This window comes from Punica granatum, unplaced genomic scaffold, assembly GCF_007655135.1.
Source record: "Punica granatum isolate Tunisia-2019 unplaced genomic scaffold, ASM765513v2 Contig00061, whole genome shotgun sequence".
In the NCBI taxonomy this organism is placed as follows: domain Eukaryota; kingdom Viridiplantae; phylum Streptophyta; class Magnoliopsida; order Myrtales; family Lythraceae; genus Punica; species Punica granatum.
Window position 1 is genome coordinate 93,111 of NW_022204065.1, and position 19,531 is coordinate 112,641.

General features: G+C 37.7%; 2 protein-coding genes across 2 annotated transcripts; both read left to right on the forward strand.

Annotated features, from left to right (window-relative positions):
* The first annotated feature begins 3,317 nt into the window (after positions 1–3,317).
* On the forward strand, positions 3,318–13,376 carry LOC116189997 (palmitoyl-protein thioesterase 1-like). Its single transcript, XM_031519665.1, has 12 exons — positions 3,318–3,525; positions 8,302–8,386; positions 8,864–8,915; positions 8,999–9,019; positions 9,102–9,164; positions 10,300–10,350; positions 10,849–10,911; positions 11,623–11,688; positions 11,926–11,964; positions 12,444–12,566; positions 12,653–12,745; positions 12,825–13,376. Exons 1-12 carry the CDS (start codon positions 3,420–3,422, stop codon positions 12,978–12,980), a joined length of 918 nt encoding a protein of 305 aa, XP_031375525.1. The 5' UTR covers positions 3,318–3,419; the 3' UTR covers positions 12,981–13,376.
* A 1,379-nt stretch (positions 13,377–14,755) lies between these two features.
* LOC116190001 (alpha-1,3/1,6-mannosyltransferase ALG2-like) lies at positions 14,756–17,929 on the forward strand. Its single transcript, XM_031519672.1, has 8 exons — positions 14,756–15,155; positions 15,805–15,921; positions 16,221–16,414; positions 16,504–16,609; positions 16,706–16,853; positions 16,933–17,069; positions 17,198–17,364; positions 17,457–17,929. Exons 1-8 carry the CDS (start codon positions 15,095–15,097, stop codon positions 17,748–17,750), a joined length of 1,224 nt encoding a protein of 407 aa, XP_031375532.1. The 5' UTR covers positions 14,756–15,094; the 3' UTR covers positions 17,751–17,929.
* The last annotated feature ends 1,602 nt before the right edge of the window (positions 17,930–19,531 follow it).

Below are 19,531 nucleotides of genomic sequence, written 5' to 3' on the forward strand. Positions count from 1 at the left end.
TGTTTTTTTTTTGTTTTTTATGTTTTTCAGACCTTTTCGGAACAACAATAAGTCTTTCCACAATTTGTCGAACCCTAGGACAAGAACGAAATAGGATAGGTGAAACCTGGATTGGAGCCAAAGCTCTGATACCAAATGATGCGAACCCCACAAGACCTGTCGCAAGACCCGACAACAAAGACTGGAAATCGAACCCGGATCGCCAATAGAGATTAAGAGGGATGGAATACTGACCCGATAGTTATAGAAAACCAAGAACCAATATTATAAAGAAATAGAATATTGACCCGATGGTTATAGAAAATCAAGAACCAATATTATAAGTAGCCAAGAATTACAAGTATCCAAGCTTACAATTTCGGAAGATTGCCGAAGAACAACTTAGAGGAAAATTCTCACCGGCGTAGTTTGAAAAGTGCTCCTAATCAACTATTCAGCCTCCTTTATATAAGCCTAGGAGAATCTGAAAACTAATAAACTTGGCAACTGGAATATCTTTAGTTTCCTAAAACCGGAATTAATAGAGGAAACTAAATAAAAGCCCCCCTAGAATATTTGACAGTCTTTTTATTCATTCTTCAGTATCTCTTGGCTTTCCTTATGCGTCTACTCTAATCTTAGATGGGCTATTGACCATCTCAAGACAAGTTAATTGGGTAAGGCCCTTTAGAGACCCAATCGAATTAGTCACCTCTTGGCCCAAAAAACCAGCAAACAAGCTCTCTACAGCTTGCTGGATTTGTCTTGCCTTCGCTCGTGTGATTGGTCCACTCGGAACATGCAAGCCTCCAAGATCTTATGCATCAGCTCCCTCTTCACGAATCCAACTTCCGAGCTCGTGTGCTTCAGCCTCATCATCGTGCCCACGATCCTTATCACGAAGTCCTTCCGACCTATGCTCGTCAGTTTGACCCAGAGTTGTATCAGAATAGGAATGATAAAGGGCAGTTGAATAAGAAGATACCATAGGATTTAAATATAACAATTAAAATTGTTCCATTCTTGCACATTATGAAGCCACATGTCACCCCTTTATTTTCTTTATTTTTCTTATTCATTTTTCTATTTGTTGTGGTTTCTACAAAAATACTTAAATTAACTACACAAATTAAATGTAAATTTTTTCTAAATTTTCCAAAACTTTCAATTAATAAATACATCTAACATCGTAACAATTTCAATTTCATATTAAAATAACAAGACAAATTCTCTCATGCATTCAAATATATGGTGTTATGATCTTAAATAACTTGATTTTTTAAAATGATATGAAGTGTAATAGAGGACAACAAAATTATACATAAATATAGACATAACTAAATAATTATAATTATAAGCATGTCAAAATTTATTTATTTATTTGTTTGTTTATTTGGAAAAAAAAAGGAATGATGAAAGGCGTTTGAGTAAGAAGATACTATATAATTTATAATTGAATTTATAGTGTAAATAATTGTAAATTAAAAAAATACGCATAGGAAGAAATATTGACTTGGATATAATCTTATAATATTTTTATATGAAATCTAAAAACATATTGTAAATTGAGAATTTATGATTTTTACAAATATTATCTTAACTAGAAAATTGGATTTGTATAATTAATATATGTACTCATAATATTATTTCCAATTAATCAAAGGATGAACAAGGAAATAAACTTTAAGTTTTCTTGTAATAGGAATAAGCTATTCCAGTATCATGCTAAAATTTGAGTTGAAGTTTTAAATGAATAAATTTGGCATATAGACCAACAAATTTTTGGATGTGTCCATGCCATCAAATACATGTGCATTATACAAGCTAACCAATAATGTAACTAATAAATAATAACACATATATAAGCCAGTTTAATCTGAACAAATAGTATGAAAAATCCGTGGTCACACAAAAAATCTGTATGAAAAATATAAAATAATAATTACATTGATAACAACGATTTATTTTTCCGTTGCGAAGAGATAATAATGGACTCTGAATTAATGTTAAAAATGTAAAATTTCAAAAGTACCTAAATTCAATCAACGTGGTTGGTTAAAATGATTCAACGCTTATTTCTCTTAAACAAGCTCTCGAGTTTGAGTTTTATAAATGAAGAAAATTCATGCAGTGAAAGTTTTATTTTTTAGTGGGTCGATCCAGTTCGATTGAATTAGTATAGACCTATTGACTTTTCGGATACTAGGTTGACCCCGGAAAGTAGCTAAATCCACCGGTACCACTGTCTCCATGAATTTCCATTTTCATTCCCCCTCCAAATCTCCGTAGAAAAACCGTCTCCCTAGCCATTAAAGTGTTGTTACATTTTTCTGATCTTTTTGTCTTATTTTTCCTGGACTTCCCCCATTTCCTTTTTCTAGTACTTTCTTTACTAACTTCGTGATAAAAACTGAGACTTAAAATAATGAATGTTTCCTTACCCCAAAGGAAAAAACTTTACCGAAAAAAATAAAGAATGCATTGAGTCTAGTGGCAAAAAAGATGTACCGTCTATAAATGTAAACCATCGATCTTTCTATTTAATTTTTAAATTATTGAATATATTTGAGAAATGGGTAATATTATGAGATACACGTAATAACCCCTTATTTTTCCCATGAATAACTTTATTATTTGAATAGTCAAAATTGATGTGCAATACTGCTTTCTGTTTCTTTTAGGTAAAACTTTATTTTTCTATTTTACTCAACTAAAATTTTAAAGAACTTATCAATGTATCATTGCTGAAAAACAATAGTAAACGAACTATTAAAGAAGTTTATCACGTTTCAATGTATACCATGATATCCGAAAATCCAATAGACTCGACTAATCTAGTTCGAATCGGAGTGGTCTATTAAGGAATAAAATTCTTTCAGCGTGAATTTTTTTTCAATTCACAATACTCGAATTCGAGATTCAAAAGGACTTATTCAAACCTATTGACCTCATTCACATGAAAATAAAAGGTTCTGACAAAAAATTAGCACCTGTTTAAGCCTTATCCATTACATATCCCTTGTACAAAGAAAAAAAGAAGAAGAGGAAACCAATAGATTTTATGACTATTGGCTTTGACCGTTAGGTCTCAACGAAAAGGATACGAAGAGGATCAAGACAGAGAGTCCACTTTGGACAGCGAGAATGGCAGTTGGCAATGGGCCAATGGCGCATTCAATTCCAATTTCCTCTCTCTCTCTCTTTCTTTCCTTGTCCCTGTCCATGTCCATATCCATGTCCCATGTCCCATGTCCATGTCCCATGTCCATGTCGTCTTCTTTTTCTGCTTCTGTCGTCACAGACAAAACTCGCTACCAACCCGTCTTGCCCCTAACGGTATGTTTGGCACTTAAATAGCATGGAAAAGGCACATTCTTTCCACTGTTTTATTCCGATGTCACTCCCAGTAGTCTTCCATTAAAATTCCACGGCAGCAAACCATGGCCTCTCCGCGGCTCCCTTCTGCCACCTCCTTCCTCGTCTGCGTGCTCGCGCTTGCTCTCTCAGCCCCGGCGGCCCGTTCGGTCCCCTTTGTGGTCTTCCATGGTAATTTCCATTTCCTTGCGTTCTTCTACTTGCTGCTGCTACAGCTACATTTTGATCGATTTCTCGGATTCCATTGGGTTGTTGTTCGCTTTTATCTTACGTGGCAGCAGGAATTATAGGATTAAGTCTGTTAACGTTAGCAAGTGAATGCTTTCTGCTCGGTAAAATGTGGCAGAGAAGATAAGCAGTTAGTTTGCTAAATTATAAAAGAGAAAACTATCACTGTCATCCCTCTACTTGTACCTTGCCACCACTTAAGTCCCTCATCAATTTTTGCCATCAATTTCGCTTAAACGTTGCGGTTTCGTTAATCAATTTAGTCCCAGCCGTCAATGTCATTAACGGATGTTTGACTTGGCTGCCTCGTTGGACAAAACGGTGTCAAAAAAATAATTTTTTAATCTGATTTTTCAAAACTATCACTGTCATCCTTTTACTTTTCTTGAGCCACCAATTTAGTCCCTATCACTGTCATCCTTTTACTTTCCTTGAGCCACCAATTTAGTCCCTCCTCGTTTTGGAAACTCTGATTAAAAATAATTTTTTGACCTCATTTTTCTAACAATTAGACATTCGTTAGCGACATTGACAAGGATAACGAAATTAATAGACGAAACTCCAACATTTAGGCCAAATTGGTGGCAAAAATTGAGGAGGGACTAAAGTGGTGGCTTGAGAAAAGTAAAAGGATCATTGTGACAGTTTTAGAAAGTCAGATTAGAAAATTATTTTTTTGACACCGTTTTGTCCAACTAGGCAACCACGTCAGACATCCGTTAGTGACATTGACGGCTGGGACTAAATTGATTGACGGAACCCCAACGTTTAAGTGAAATTGATGGCAAAAATTGATGAGGGACTTAAGTGGTGGCAAGGTACAAGTAGAGGGATGAAGTTTTCTCATTATAAAATGATCCCATTTCCAGAAAAAAAAAAAAGGCTCTCTTTTTCTTGGTTTTAGTTTCAGCTTGATTTTCGCCGCTTATGGTTACAGCTAATTCAATGGGCAACCGCCATTTAACTGTTCTACAAGATTTAGTATTGTGGCGAAGGGCATTTTTATATTCTTCTAAGAGTATGCCTACTAATGCTTGGCGTGTTCATAGTGGTGTCGATCTACTTTCAGTTCTTGTGAGTAGTGACACGGGTATGATTTCAACAGCTTGAAAGGGCATTTGTCCTGTAAGTAGTAGCTCCTGGGAGGATTTTCAAGCGGATTTTCATTGGAGGAGCTGTTACTTTTCTTGGGTGAGGTAGTAGAATGATGTTGAAGATGTTCCTTGGTTCTTCTTTTAGACTGTAAATAGATGGAAATTAGGGTAGGTATCCTGCTTACCTATAGAGCTTACTTGAGGGCCACGTAGGTACCCTTTCCAATTCGATCCCCTGTTCAGAGCTTGAAAATGGAGTAGTTTTCAGCTGCTTATGCCTGTATCAGTGGAGGCAAGAGAGATTCAGTTGATGAACATCTTCGTGAGAGAACATTCCTCCATCAAGAGGTCAATGTCTGATCAGTGTTTGTCTCTCAAGTGACGTGAGAAGAAAGTTTAAACGTTGTCGAGTACACGGTGTGCATGTGTGTCTTGTGATAAGGTTTTGTGATGTCTAACTTCCACTATTGTATGAACTTCTGATAGATCTGTGTAAGTGTGCATCATACATAAGCTCACCACACCATTGAAACTCCTGGAATGGTGTAAAAGCAGAGTTGCTCAGGGATTAGAGATTTTGTTAGGAGGAATAGTAATAACCCAGCAGGACAGCTACAGAACCGTAGCTGTTGTAGTTAGGGACTGAAGTCTTCTCCAAGAGAATATGCTGCTGACATGATTTCAGAGGGTTACAATTGGCAGGATGAATAAACTCAACAACCAGAACTAAAGGGAGAATTCTGTGAACACATTCTTCCTGATGGGGATGGAGGGGGCGATTGTTGACCTTTATCTAATGTCACATGAGTACTAGAGAGTGTTACATGGTTTGGGGCATTCTAGCCCATTGGAGATCAAAAGGTAGCAATGCCAATAATTGTTCTCATGCCTCTCTAAATAGAGTCATGGGAGAAGCAATTAGTGTAAGTTAACGGCATTTTCCAACAGCTTGGTGCCAATGATCGATGCCAACAATTATTGATGGTTCAAATGGCTATTCTTTGTAATAATCTAATGGGCTGGAGGTGACCCTCACAATCTGTGTCCTCTATATTGGCAAATCATGATGCCTTAAGAGAATGTCCCTTAGAGGTCAAATAGGTCAACAATCTCCCCCTCTAACCCCATGAGGGTTTGTTTTTCAGCAATTCCCCGTCTTTTCCCATTTGATAGGCAACTCCCTCTTAGTTAAGAATATTTAAGACACTCTGAATATCTGCTGAAGATTTCTTCTGCTGGATTATTTATTTCTAAGATATCTTAGAGTTAACTGCTGGAGTCCAACAGCATGTGCTATGGTGAGTTGTGTGTGGTTCAAAGATGGGCTTCACAGTGTAGAACGATCCCCAGAAGCTTGGCTGATCCATATATGCTACTTTAAGTCGTGTTCAAATCAAGGGCTTGCATGACCCAAAGAATCATACAACCCTTTATTCAGAGAAGTTGCTTCACAGTGGTTGGGCTCAGGTCTTCAAAGACCTGATAATCTAAACTGAGGAGATTTACTGCAAGGCTGGTCAGCTTAAGGCTCTTCAACTTATTATGGCTTGCCAGGTCAAGGGATGTGGAAGAGGAAGATGAAGGGTTTGGGGGAAGTTGGCAAAGTGAGGAGCAGCAAAGATGGAAGGAGGAAATTGAAGGAATAAAGTCAGGCAGCCAAGAGATGGGAAGAGATTCCATTTTCTCATCTTTATGCGGTAGCAATTTCTGCAAACGGGCTTGACATTAAGTTGAAGAAATCAGCAGCACTTCTATACAAGAATTAATGGGCTTGCTAGCTGGAATTAAGGAAATGCTAATCAGTTAAGCTACTGAAAACAACCTTCCCAGTTGTATGTCATATGGAACATTCATCCTTATGTGATTGCTAAAGTAAAAGCACATTATACCGCTGAGAACCACAATCATATGGTATATTGTTATATATCTTCTTAAGTGTGAGCAAGCTGTTCCCAGGTCATCGGCTTTACATTGCCAGGTTGTGTTGACTGCACGTCCTCTTGATGAGATATATGACAGCTGCCCGACTTGCTTCAGAAACTAGCTTTGTCAGTAACTCCTCTTCAAAAAAGCTCCAATCCTTGATCAGTCTAGCTCTGTAACACTTAAAAGACTGTTGCAAATACTGTGTGGTTGATAACCCCCTCTTCGTGGGGATCCCGTCCTCAAACAATCTTGACTTCGAGAAGACACTTTTTCTAAGTAAAAGATTTGTTTCTTGACTGTCTGATCGCCAATGACAGTATCTCTCAAACTTGGGTTTTTAACTAATTGACAATGAGTGCATTGGTTAAATATATGAACATCTGCCACATGTTTTAGCTTTTACCTGGAAAAACTTTCTAAAGCCCTTTCACACAATACATACTCCACTAATTATTGCCCTTTGGCAGACTCTCTAAGGGGCCAGTGCTGTCCATTAATATGAATCCTGACAAGGCTACTATTATAGCCCTCTTATTTGACACGAAGAGAGCTTCCCTTAGTTGTGTTAAGGAAAGTGACTTTTCTCTCATGGAATGTACCGATAGTAGATTTTGGATTTACTCTTACTGCAACTTATAGTCCTTAAAAAGTTTTAAATATGCGATGTCAATATCTCATTTGCTGAAATTGGATCTTCTTCTATTTCATATATGCTAAAAAGAGTTACTCCGCGTTAACCATTAGTTTGAGAGAAGAGAGCATTTTACTCTTTCTCTATGTCATTCTAAATCTTTTCCCGTAACCTGGAAGACTTTAATGAATATTATACTCTTTGTTAGAATAACATGGAAATGCCGACCATATAGGGGGAGCATTCCATGCCTCGGATATGTTCTACTGCAAAGAAGTTTCACAATTTTTCTTTTTCTTCAATTACACAATTTTCGATTTCTCCAATTCCAGGTCCATGCCCACAAAGAGGGGCAAAAAAATAGAAAGAAAAAAGGGGGGGAGGGGGGGGGGGGGGGGGGGGGGGGGGGGGGTGGGGGGGTATGTGCCTGTGGGTGCAAAAAAAAAAAAAAAAAAGAAACGTTTTCACCAGCAATGAAGTGACAAAGGCTTCAGATATTAGTATTCTTATCATTTCCCTTTTTCTTGGTTTCTCATGTGTAATATCTCATCAATATCAGCTTCTTCCATAAGGTTTTGCACTCATGAGATGTTCTGCATAGTACTAATCTATATTCAATATCAGTTTCTTAGTTACAGATATTTTCTGCACAGAACAAATCTACTCTGATCCTTTAATTACTTCCACTATGTTTGGGAGTTTAGCAGAGGAAAGAGAGGGGAAGGAAAGGGAGGGAAATGATAAAAAAATGATCTTTCTTCTTTAGGAGTTGTAAGCTAGGGAAAGGAGATCAGTAAAAATTTTTTTAGGGAATTGAGTAGAAAAGAGAGGTGAAACTAACTAATACTTAAGATTCCTCAACTTGGATGGTAGGAGTTTATTCAGAATGGAGCGAAAATAGTCACCTTCCATATCCTTCCCTCTCCCTTGATAAATTCCAAACAAGAGGAGTGCTCTCTTTTCCTTTATTTCCATTTATCCAATCGCAGTGTTAATGAATCAAGATTTTGACACAATAAGTTAGCCCCAATGTCTGTTTTCTCTAATTGAATGACATTCTTATGTCAGGCATTAGTGATGCATGCAGCAGCAAAGGGGTCACCCGCTTTACTGAGCTGTTAAGCAACTGGTCCAGTGCTGAAGGACATTGCATGTATGATTCATGTCATTCGAAATATATTCCTGGAATAAATTGCATTTAAATTTTTAATTTTGCCCTTATCTGAAAACTTATATTTCTGTAAATGGTTCCACAGCTTATTGACTTTCCTGTCAATTTATTTTTCACTATGTTCTTTCTAGGACCTTTGAGTGTTTGACCGTCAGAAAATGATTCTTAATATACTGCATAATTGTTTGGAATTCAGGAATGGTTGAAAAACAGCTCTAATTTATACAAAACAAAGACAATTTGTTAAGTTGCTCAGGAAAGTTCCCAATGGAAAATTGATTTTAGAAAATGTGTCTTCAGAAACAAAGACTAGAAACCGCATTTCTGGTTTTTGTTTGAACAAGACCCTACTTTTCCTCTTAAAAACTGCTTCAAAATACAAACATTGTTTTTTGACTAGGAATGTCCTTCAGCAGAATCCTGATCTTTTTTTAAGTATATATCTTGTCTCATCTGCAGAGAAATTGGGGATGGCGCATGGGACTCATGGACCATGCCTCTTACAGAACAGGTGAGGTTGTGATGCTGATTCTCAATTTTGCAGGCTATATGGAAAATTACTGGTTAAAACTGATTAAAATTATCCTTTTGCAGACTGCAATTGCCTGTGCAAAGGTGAAGACTTGATCTGGTTTTGTGTACTTGTTCTGTGTGTTTTCTTCTAGTCCACATACTTGACTCTGACAGAGTCAGCTAGAACTTACAGGTGAAGAGCATGAGTGAACTTAGCAATGGCTACAACCTTATCGGGCTCTCTCAGGTATTGACCTAAGTACTGCCTCCTACCAAGTTTTCCACACATGATATTGATTGCTTTATCCCTCTATATACTACTCTATATAACCACCTTGTATTACTTGACCAATTAATATATCTGTGCATAGAGAAGGTACTGCTGCTTCTTCATTGGAGAAAAAATGAATGAGACAGTTATGTTTAATATTTCTTTCATATGAGTTCCATTAAATTTTGCATTTCTTGATGCAAAAGTATGAAACATTATATATCGGTTTTTGGAAGTCAAGCATCATTGGGGAATATATGGAGACAACAGTTTAAAGCGGTTCCATGTCGGTGAAACTGTATGTTAATTTGCATTGTACCAATTACATGAAGTTATATCCCATAAAAGGATGAGCTAAGCTGGAACAACTACTTACCTTCGCATGTAACATCAATTATAAATATATTCAAGTCATGGGGAAGGATAGGTGCAAGTTTTGTGTGATTTCTTTAAGATATATGATACTTCCAGTACATTTTCCTCAAGGTAAAGCTCATAAATATAAGCTGATGGTCAGCAAATTTTAGTGATGGAGTATCCTACTGGGTGATCTGTCAGGACTCGCATATTTAAGCTTTTTGAGTGGTTGAATGGGAAAATCTTCTCAACATGTGAACCCATTGGCTTGTGAACATTTCTCTTAAATGCTTAATCAGAGCAGCAGAAACTATCGTTGTTGAAACTCAGTTCAGAAATGTTTAATTGTATCATACCTATGAATCCCAAAAGTTCAGTCAGTTATTTTTCTTTATTATTATTATTATTATTATTATTATTATTATTATTTTGTTGGTGACTTGGGTTTGTGTTACTTGGTATTGTTATCATCTCTTTCATGCTTTTGGGTTTCGTTACAGCAATTTAGTCTTTGAAAGATTGTATATTTCTGATTTCCAGCCCATGATGAAGTCAAGTGTTCTGTCGTTTTTAAATTTGCTTTGTGTTCCCAACATAAGTATTTGCTGATTCATGAGCTTTTAGCTGTTTATGTTAATTCTGCAATCTACCAACACGTTTTCATCTTTTGAAACGTTTCTCTTCCACATATTTGATAAGCTTCATATGTATAACTTGTTTGCCATCATCTGTCATACTGTCATCTGTTGTGTAGGGTAGTATGATTGCTCAAGGGGTTATTGAATTTTGCGACGGGGCACCTCAGGTGAGCACCGAATCTACATAATATGTTAATAAGGTTTTATTGTTAAAACAAGCCTAATGTAGAATGTTTTCCTTTAGAACAGGGAATTAGAGTGAGAAACTTCATGGATATTCCAAATTAATAGCCCTTCTGACATGGAGGGGCTTATTCTTTTCATATTTAGCTTTACTAGTAAGGATCCCTGGTTTTAGCTATCTACCTCGTTGATAACATTGCATATTATTTTCTCTCAGACAGTCAATGAAAATGTGATGTGGTGTTTATTATTTGAAGCTCTTAAGATCGCAGGCCAGTGTAATGATTTTTAGGTCGGTGAGAAGGTAACCATAGAAGATGCGGACACGTAACTAGTTTACAGAATAGCTCAATTATCCGCCGTTCTATGGTCGGCTTGATTCTCTCTAGTCTTCATGTCTGATTGTAAATCTATTAAGGTGCAATGTTTCCTTTACATAGTAGCAAAGTAAATCAAGTGAACCCTTGTTTCTGTATGTGTAGGTGAAAAATTTTATTTCATTAGCTGGTCCACATGCAGGAATTGCCTCTATACCATTCTGCGGGGTATGCCTTCTGTGCAAGCTTTTCCTTTTCCTGATTTTCTAAAAGGTCGAGTAGCATTGTCCCTTAATCGTGTCCACTGAAGGCGACATCGTGGTCTTGATCAAGCATGGCCTCGGTTAAGTGGTACAAGACTTTCAGTCTAGATCACAGATGATGGTACTGTTGGCTTGGTTGCTCAAACTATCGGGGGGATTTAACTGGATGGTTTTTTATAATAGAGGGCTCACTTTTACTAGACAAGATCGAATAAAAGGAATTTTAATTGGGTGAAAGATGAGGCCTTTAGGCGAAGCCAAATCAATTTTGGGCCACCAAACCCTGCAACTGAAGAGAAGGCCCTCACCCCGAAAAAAGCATCGAGAAAGGTCAAGCATATAGAAAAGGCAATCTTATAGTACCATAGGTGTTATTTGAGCTCCCTACACACCAAAAAAAAAAAAAAAACTGGGATCATATGTTATGGAGAGAAGAGCTCTAAGGAAATGAGAATTGTTCGTCTTTCCTGAATCGACTACAAACATATGTCATCGGGAGAAGGGCTCTAGGGAACTGAGAATTGTTCAATTTTTCTGAATCAACTAAAATGACAAAGCCCTTGGGCTTCTTGACGCATTGAAATATTGCTCTTCAGCTTGTAAACTTCAATTACCCTTTTGTGAAATATGGGATTCTATGTTTATAATCGCCTCATCATTTTATGATTATCTGTAGAGTGGCATTCTTTGCATTCTCTTGGACGATATGATAAAGGGAGAGGTTTACAGCACTTATATACAGGTTCGATTTCTCGTTACGACCATATCTTATTTTTCCACCCTTTAAGCTTATTATTACAAGGTCATTGATGCTCGCACTTTATGCTGGTCTAGCTGTGTATAACAAGAAGCTTCTAGCCCTAACATATGAAATGAGTTCCACTCTGTATGACTTTCAATCTCAATTATTTTGGGGTCAGTGAAGCTTATCATTGTGTTCATCATGTCATGCTTGATTTTCTATTTAATGCGGTTACAGGAGCACTTGGCGCCAAGTGGATACATAAAGATCCCGACGGTAAGTTGAGCTCTAAATTGAGCATAATAATTGATTTTCTTGCTTTATCTTTGTCATCTTGGAATTTTATGAACATTCTGGTAAAAGCAATGAAGATGCAAGCAAGCAGTTCGTGGTTGATCACGAGCTTTCACTTCTAATGCTAATCATCCCGAATACCTTGTGCTTCTAATTAAAGTCAGTTGCGATATCTTCAAAGTGTTACATTCACCCCAATCAAGCTTAAGTTGTCAATAGGACCAATAATTCTACTGGAAATTGCTTCATGAAGAGAAAATGAACTCAATAAAATGACTTAAAATCTCATTAGGGTTTTCAGAATTTAGTCCCTGTATATTACTCGATTATATCTCTTGCTCAGAAATTGCTTGTGCTTGAATAAATCTATATTATCCAAAAGAAATAAAAGGAAAAAAAAAAATTGTCGATTGTGCTTTTAATGCTCAGAGCTTGGTCTCATGTGCTTTTGGTATCACCAGGACATCAAAGCCTACTTGGAAGGTTGCAAGTTTCTCCCGAAGCTAAACAATGAAAACAGTAGCAAAAGAAATGCCACATACAAGGAGCGGTTTGCTAGCCTGCAGAATTTAGTTCTAATCATGGTAAGGTTCTCAATTACGGAACTGAAATCTATGTCATTGATTTATGTTATTCGGTCATGCTGATGGTTCTTTTCATTGGCTATAAGTTCGAACAAGACAATGTGCTGGTACCAAGAGAGACTTCGTTGTTTGGATATTATCCTGATGGTTTGTTCAACGTAATTCTGCCTGCAGAAGAGGTAAATCTTGTATTGCTACTACAATAGTTCACTTCAGTGTGTGTATATCTAAGATATAGTTGTATGTCATCTCTTGCAGACCACTCTCTACAAGGAAGACTGGATCGGTCTGAAAACCTTGAACGAGGCTGGAAAAGTAAAGTTCATAAACCTATCAGGCCACCATCTGCAGATTTCTATAAGCGACATGAAGAAGTATATACTGCCTTACTTGGAAGATGAATCATCACGATAGAAGCTATCATTGAGGAGAGAACCATCAATTTATCAATATCATAAATGGACCTCGTGGTTCAAGAATTTTTTCTTTAGATTTTCTGAGGCATCAAGTCCCTCGATCCTCCTTTCGGTGGAGCATTAGACGGGGAAGGTTAGAGAACACTAGGAAAGAGGAAAAATAAGACGATAACGGCATATCGGGTTATGATGTCACGCAATATTTGGTGGCATCAGCAGCTATAGTACAAGGTCTTGCAAATATCAGAGAAGGGGTCGCAAATATGCTGTTATCATGTTGAAGCCGAGGTACTCAATCACCTGGAAGGTGCATTATTTACATGGGATATTGTATGACTCGAGATATATGACATTTTTATTCTTATATTCGTAACATCATAAGATTCTGGATTGATTGATCTTTCATCCTGAATATATGTTTTATCCCCGTCATATAGTGGATCGGAAAAAACAAGAGGGAATTTTACAAGGAAGATTCATCGCGTAATCTGGAAACATTGTTGAGCCCATCACTTATTCCAGTTGAGGGGAGTTATATTCATGGACTTTGTAATTGATTCGGACGGATTTTATTTATCTCGAGTACAATTGGCTATTTATCGTACAAAATCCGGATCCACAATTTTAATTTATTATGCCGATTTCATTTATCTCTAGTCTTGTTCAATATTGTCAGCAAAGATTGATTGGATCGGTTAATCATCGGAAGCACTATTGCGGCATAGACACCAAATCGCGAGCCGGAAAGAGTAAATAGGCAATTCGGTCCCTGATATTTCATGATTGCATCAATTTGGTACCTGACTTATTTTTTATATCAATTTGGTCCCTGAATTTTTATGATTACATCAATTTAGTCCTTTTCATATCAATATATCCCTCACTTTGCAAAACTTGCATCATTTTGGGTCTAAATGAGGGACCTAAATGATGTTACGAGGACCAAATTGATGCAAATTGATAAATTCAAAGAACGAATTGATGCAAAAAATAAATCAGGAATTGATGCAGTTATAAAAAGTCACGGACCAATTTGCCTATTTACTCGTATAATCGAGCAGAGTAAAGTTACCTATACAACCCAACAATTTTATACACACGAATATAGTGTGTGTATATATTTATATAAAAAATAAAAGAGAAGATTTGTGCTTACGATGGGGTTGAGACTAGGGGTATAAACAAGCGGAGCTGAGTTCGAATATACAAAGTCTAAGCTTGGACTCATCAAACATTTTCTCGGCTCAAGCTTGGGCTTGAACTCGATCGAGCCTGAAAGCCCGAGCTTGAGCTCGGCTCGTCAGAAAAATCAAAGGCTTGGACTTGGCTCGTGTGAGCCTTGGCCAATGGGCCAAGTTCAGTAGAAAAATCGGACTTGGGCTCGAACTTAAGCTTGAGTTTGGTCTCGTTTAGGTTCGAAGAAAAAGGACTAGAAACTAAATTATTAAACAACAAGATCATGCAAAATATAATTAAAAAATATCAATTACGACTTAATAATACTCAAATCTAAATCACATCGAGTTCAATTAAAATACTACATATTTGACAATATGAAAAAACAATTAGAGTTTTATTGATGAAAGGATTAAAATTAATATCTTAAATCAATAGTTAATAAAAGGATTAAAATCAATAGCTTAAATTAAATCAATAATAATAATAATAATAATAATAATATTTCATTTAGGCTGACGAGTTCCGAATGCTATTTAGCTCGACTCGCCTCGTTTATCTAACGATCTCAAGCCCGAACTGAGCTCGAACTCTGAAAATCCTTGAGCCCTAAGAGCGAGCCCAACTCGACGAAAACGAGTCCAGCCCGAACCCGTTCACAAAGAGTCTCGTTCGAGAGAGAGAATGCTGGAGCGACGGAGGGAGGGATCTGGGGAAGAACAGGGACTTTGTGTGTGCGCGATTCTCGGCTTGGGCGAAAATCAACTTAGAGAGCGAGCTCGGGCTGGGGCTGCCGTAGAAGTGGAAGGAAGAAGGATCGAGAGGACGGTAGGGGCATGACAGCTTGAGAGTACAGCAAGAGAGGCAGGCAGTGAGCGAGAGTTCGGGGTGGCAGTTCATCCTGATCTCGGCATAGGTGCTGAAGGATTGAAGGGAATGGAGTCAAATGGGAGCTCGAAACTCAGAGTAGCCATCATTCATCCTGATCTCGGCATAGGTGAGCTGTCGATTGTGTTCTTCATCGGTTTTCGATCAAAATCGCCATTAAAGTCTCGCAATTTCTGCTAAGTTCTTTCCTAGCTGAAGAGAGGTGCTGTTTTTTAAGATCCACTGCAAGCATGTGTTCTTGAATTTTCATTGATTGAGCTCCAAGTCGGCTCGATTTTGTCGGGGTCTCTGTGATGATGGGCTGGAAAGTACGGCAATGGTTTATTGCTTCCTTGGGCTGTTGGTCGATGTATAAACCATGGTATGGGGATGAAGGGTTCATTATCTTTACATGCTATAGTTCGTCTATCCTTGGGCGATGGGAAATTCATGTTGGACTCCACAATTTTTTGCTGAGGACAGCCTTTAGTCTTGTATCGAATTTAAGATAAAACCGGTTGTCATGTTCTTGTCGAAGAAGACTGTTTTCAAGTGCTGATCTTGATGCAGTTTTGCAATTGCTTGTGTTTCGCGGCGAAGGATAGAAGCAAAACCTGAAAATTTTCCAGTACTGAATGAGTTGAGTTCAAAGAACTCTTGTTTATGTGTTTGCCATCTTCCTTAATGGATTCTCCCTGTGTAGCATGGAAGCGGGATCTTCTTGGGTTGCAGATACTTTCTTAACTGCAGAACTGATGTGGGAACCATGTGGTCTACAGGTGGAGCTGAAAGATTGATAGTCGATGCGGCGGTGGAACTGGTGAAGCACGGGCACCATGTTCATGTCTTCACATCACACCTCGATAAAAATCGATGTTTCGAGGAGACCCTTTCAGGTAGTTCACCAAGTCTATTTCTCCACTCCTTAGTACACCTTCGGCACTCTTGCAACTTGTGTTAAAAATTTTTTCCTCTCTTTTTATTTTTCCATTATTTGACCAAGATAAGGCTCTACTTTTCCCTTCATCAACTATTGCCTGCTTGATTCAGACTTTATCTTGCTTAATTGATTATGATTGAGTAAAGTTTCGGAGTTCATTCTCCATTTGTAGGTGATATAAGTCTGTTCTGGTCATATCTCCAACCAAATTGATTTGAGTTTTATAACGAAAATCTGTACTTTATTGTTTTTCAGGCTCCTTCTCGGTCACCGTCTACGGTTCGTTCCTTCCGAGGCACATATTCTACCATCTTCATGCGGTCTGTGCCTACTTGAGGTGCATTTTTGTTGCTCTTGGTGTACTCCTCATGTGGCCCTTGTTTGACGTTATATTAGCAGATCAGGTCTCTGCAGTCATTCCAATACTAAAATGTAAGAAGTCAACCAAGGTATATTGACTATTCCTAACAAGATAGCTTTCTCTGATCTTTTTTGAGCTGCTCTGCTCGTCTTTTGAAATTTTGTTTTCTGATCACAGGTTGTCTTTTATTGCCATTTTCCCGATTTATTGCTTGCTCAACACACAACCTTTCTTAGGAAAACGTACAGGAAGCCAATAGACTTCGTGGAAGAACTGACCACTGGTTCGTGTTCTTGATGAATTCCCTTTCTGTGTTTTCTGATACATACCTTCTCAGTTCCAAAAGAAGTGTAATGTTGAGTGGTTCTTATATATGTAGGGATGGCGGATCTGATCCTTGTTAACAGTAAATTTACGGCATCAACATTTGCAAAGACATTCAAAAATCTCAATGCCCGAAGAATTCGGCCTGCTGTTCTCTATCCAGCAGTCAATGTCGAACAGTTTAATAAGCCACACCCATCTAAGTAATCTACATGTTCGTGTACTTCTTCATTGAAAACTCACAAATGCGTGCAATACTCAGGTTATGTGTAACTATTGCAGGCTGAATTTCCTCTCAATTAATCGGTACGAAAGGAAAAAGAATATAGGGCTAGCAATTTCAGCCTTTGCGAAGCTCTACACCCTCAAAGAGGACCTTCGGGGTGGTAATTTGGAAAGTGCCTCCTTGACCATTGTGGGTAAGTCTTTATTAGTAGATTAATTATGTCTTCTAGCTATCGAGTTTTCATGGAACACAGATCAATCCAAATACTTGAGTGCATATATTCTATTTTCATCCCCGAATGAGTGAATTGAACCGTTTCAGGTGGATATGATAGCCGATTGCGGGAGAATGTTGAGTACTTAGATGAACTTAAGTATTTAGCCGAGAAGGAAGGAGTTTCTCGAAGGGTCACCTTCATCACATCCTGCTCAACAGCCGAAAGAAACACTCTCCTTTCTCAGTGCCTCTGTGTCATATATACACCGACGGTGCCATAAATCTTTCTTTGATCTTATTTTTACCTGTTTATTTCTTGGAATTTGTCATAACGCTGATCACCTGGGGTGACCAACAAATGCAGGATGAACATTTCGGCATTGTTCCTTTGGAAGCAATGGCTGCATATAAACCCGTCATTGCCTGCAATAGTGGTGGGCCTGTCGAGACGATCAAGAATGGGGTGACGGGATTTCTCTGCGACCCGACTCCATTAGAGTTCTCAAGGGCTATGGCCCAACTCATTGATAATCCTGGAATGGCAGAGAGAATGGGCCTAGAAGCCCAAGAGCATGTAACTGGATCGTTCTCTACGAAGATATTCGGTCAGCATTTGGACCGGTATCTTGTTGATGTCACTCGACAGAAGATGGACTAAGAGTAGTTTGATAATACTGACTCCAGTTTCTATCCTCTTGTGAAGAAAATACGTTGTTCATGTTTTGGAGAATCGCATACTCATCATAGATTGAATGTTTAAATTGGATTTTGATTAGGATGACCATGAAATTGGTGTTTTTGATCATCAAACTTTTATCTATGGAGACCGTTCAATTATTTTTTCGTGCAAGGATGATTGGACATATGAATCAGGAGAAGGCCAACAAAAACTAATAATTTTTTTTGGTGTTCAATTGTTCCTATTAGCAATAGTGATTGATTAATTCAACGGCCTCAAGGTATGGTGATTGCAATCAAAATGTCATTATCCACTCGAGGGGAGTCATTTAATTAGTTAAGTTTGAGAATTGATTGTTGTAGTCTTTGAAGGTGTCATCACCAATAAGTTGAGTTGACTATCGGTATTGGCCAATTAATTGTGCTACGCGAGATCTTATGCTTGATGCGTGTCTAATTTTGAGTGCATAGTTGACAATAAGCCTAGTTTGTGATGTAACAAGTTGGTCCAAGAAATTCAATTTTGTGCGATGCAGTATGTTCAATTACAATATGTTCTTATCATTAAATCAAAGAAAGATAAATAAAAAATAGGATTGTAATATTACAACAATAAAATAGGTTTAGAATTAATTGATTGACGATCTATATATAATAAAGAGCCTTTTGTCTTAAAAATCTAAGATGCATACCCTTTATTTCCCCTGGTTAAGAAGAGTTCGGATTAGGGAGGGACTCAAGATCTAGGCCAGGGAGTGGTAAAGTTTTCGACTAAATATTAATAGATTGATAAAAAAATTAAAAAATATATATACTTCCCTCGTAAATGAAAAAAATTAAATAATGTGACTAAAATAGATTCATTGTATGGTCATATATCGTGATTTGTATATACAAATTTAATTGATTTTTTTTTTGGGATTAAAATAGAGGCATATGGTCTAGTACAAGAAAGATATAACAAAGCTAAATAAAGGAGCACGTAAATCCCACTGACGAGGATCGAATCCAAGACTTCATGGTTTCGGGCAATGACTTGTGCTGGCCTTGGACTTGAAAACCTCCTATTTGCCAATAGAAATGTATCAAATTATCTTCATCTATAAATTTAATTAATTTACTATTTAATTCAATATATAACATATATATATATATATATAAGTATAAAGGTGCACATAGATACGCATAATGTATTAATTTACTAGTTCGTACATATATACATAATGCATTAATTTACTAGTTCGTACCAAAAATGTGTCCTCGATTCGTGGTTCCGGCGGGGGTGATAATAGTGGAGGTGGAGGTGGAGGTGGCGGCGCGTTGGCGGTAGTGGAGTAGGAGGCGTTGCTTCACCAGAATTGGAAACTCCAGCAAAACTTGATGGAGCGGGATCTTGACTGGATGTGTTGGTGTTAGGGTTGAGCTCATCGGAAGTAATAGGATCATTGCTCATGAGATCCTTATTTGAGTATTTTCTGCTCCGCCTCTGGTCGTAGCGGATTCTCAAGGCCGGGGTCGACACATTGCTCCCGGCATCACACGGGATGTTGTAGCCCCCCTCCAAATAGCTGCTTCATTTCTAACTTGGGATGAAGCAAATAAGAAAGCATGCTGTAACTTAACTCGTGTCATATCATCTTCTTTTGGATGTACACCCAGTACGCCGTTCCAATCAGATTTGCCGTTGATCTTCATTTGAGAAGCAATAAAGATTTTGATTGTGCAACAATTGGGTAAGTCCCTCAAGATCGGGGCAGAGGT

Bases quoted from the DNA above. Each gene is read 5' to 3' on its own strand.
- LOC116189997 (XM_031519665.1), top strand. From the start codon at position 3,420: ATGGCCTCTCCGCGGCTCCCTTCTGCCACCTCCTTCCTCGTCTGCGTG. The intron at 3,526-8,301 runs GTAATTTCCATT...TTCTTATGTCAG, and splicing joins CCCCTTTGTGGTCTTCCATG to GCATTAGTGATGCATGCAGC. The intron at 8,387-8,863 runs GTATGATTCATG...TCTCATCTGCAG, and splicing joins AGTGCTGAAGGACATTGCAT to AGAAATTGGGGATGGCGCAT.
- LOC116190001 (XM_031519672.1), top strand. From the start codon at position 15,095: ATGGAGTCAAATGGGAGCTCGAAACTCAGAGTAGCCATCATTCATCCT. The intron at 16,415-16,503 runs GTATATTGACTA...TTCTGATCACAG, and splicing joins AATGTAAGAAGTCAACCAAG to GTTGTCTTTTATTGCCATTT. The intron at 17,365-17,456 runs GTGCCATAAATC...CAACAAATGCAG, and splicing joins GTGTCATATATACACCGACG to GATGAACATTTCGGCATTGT.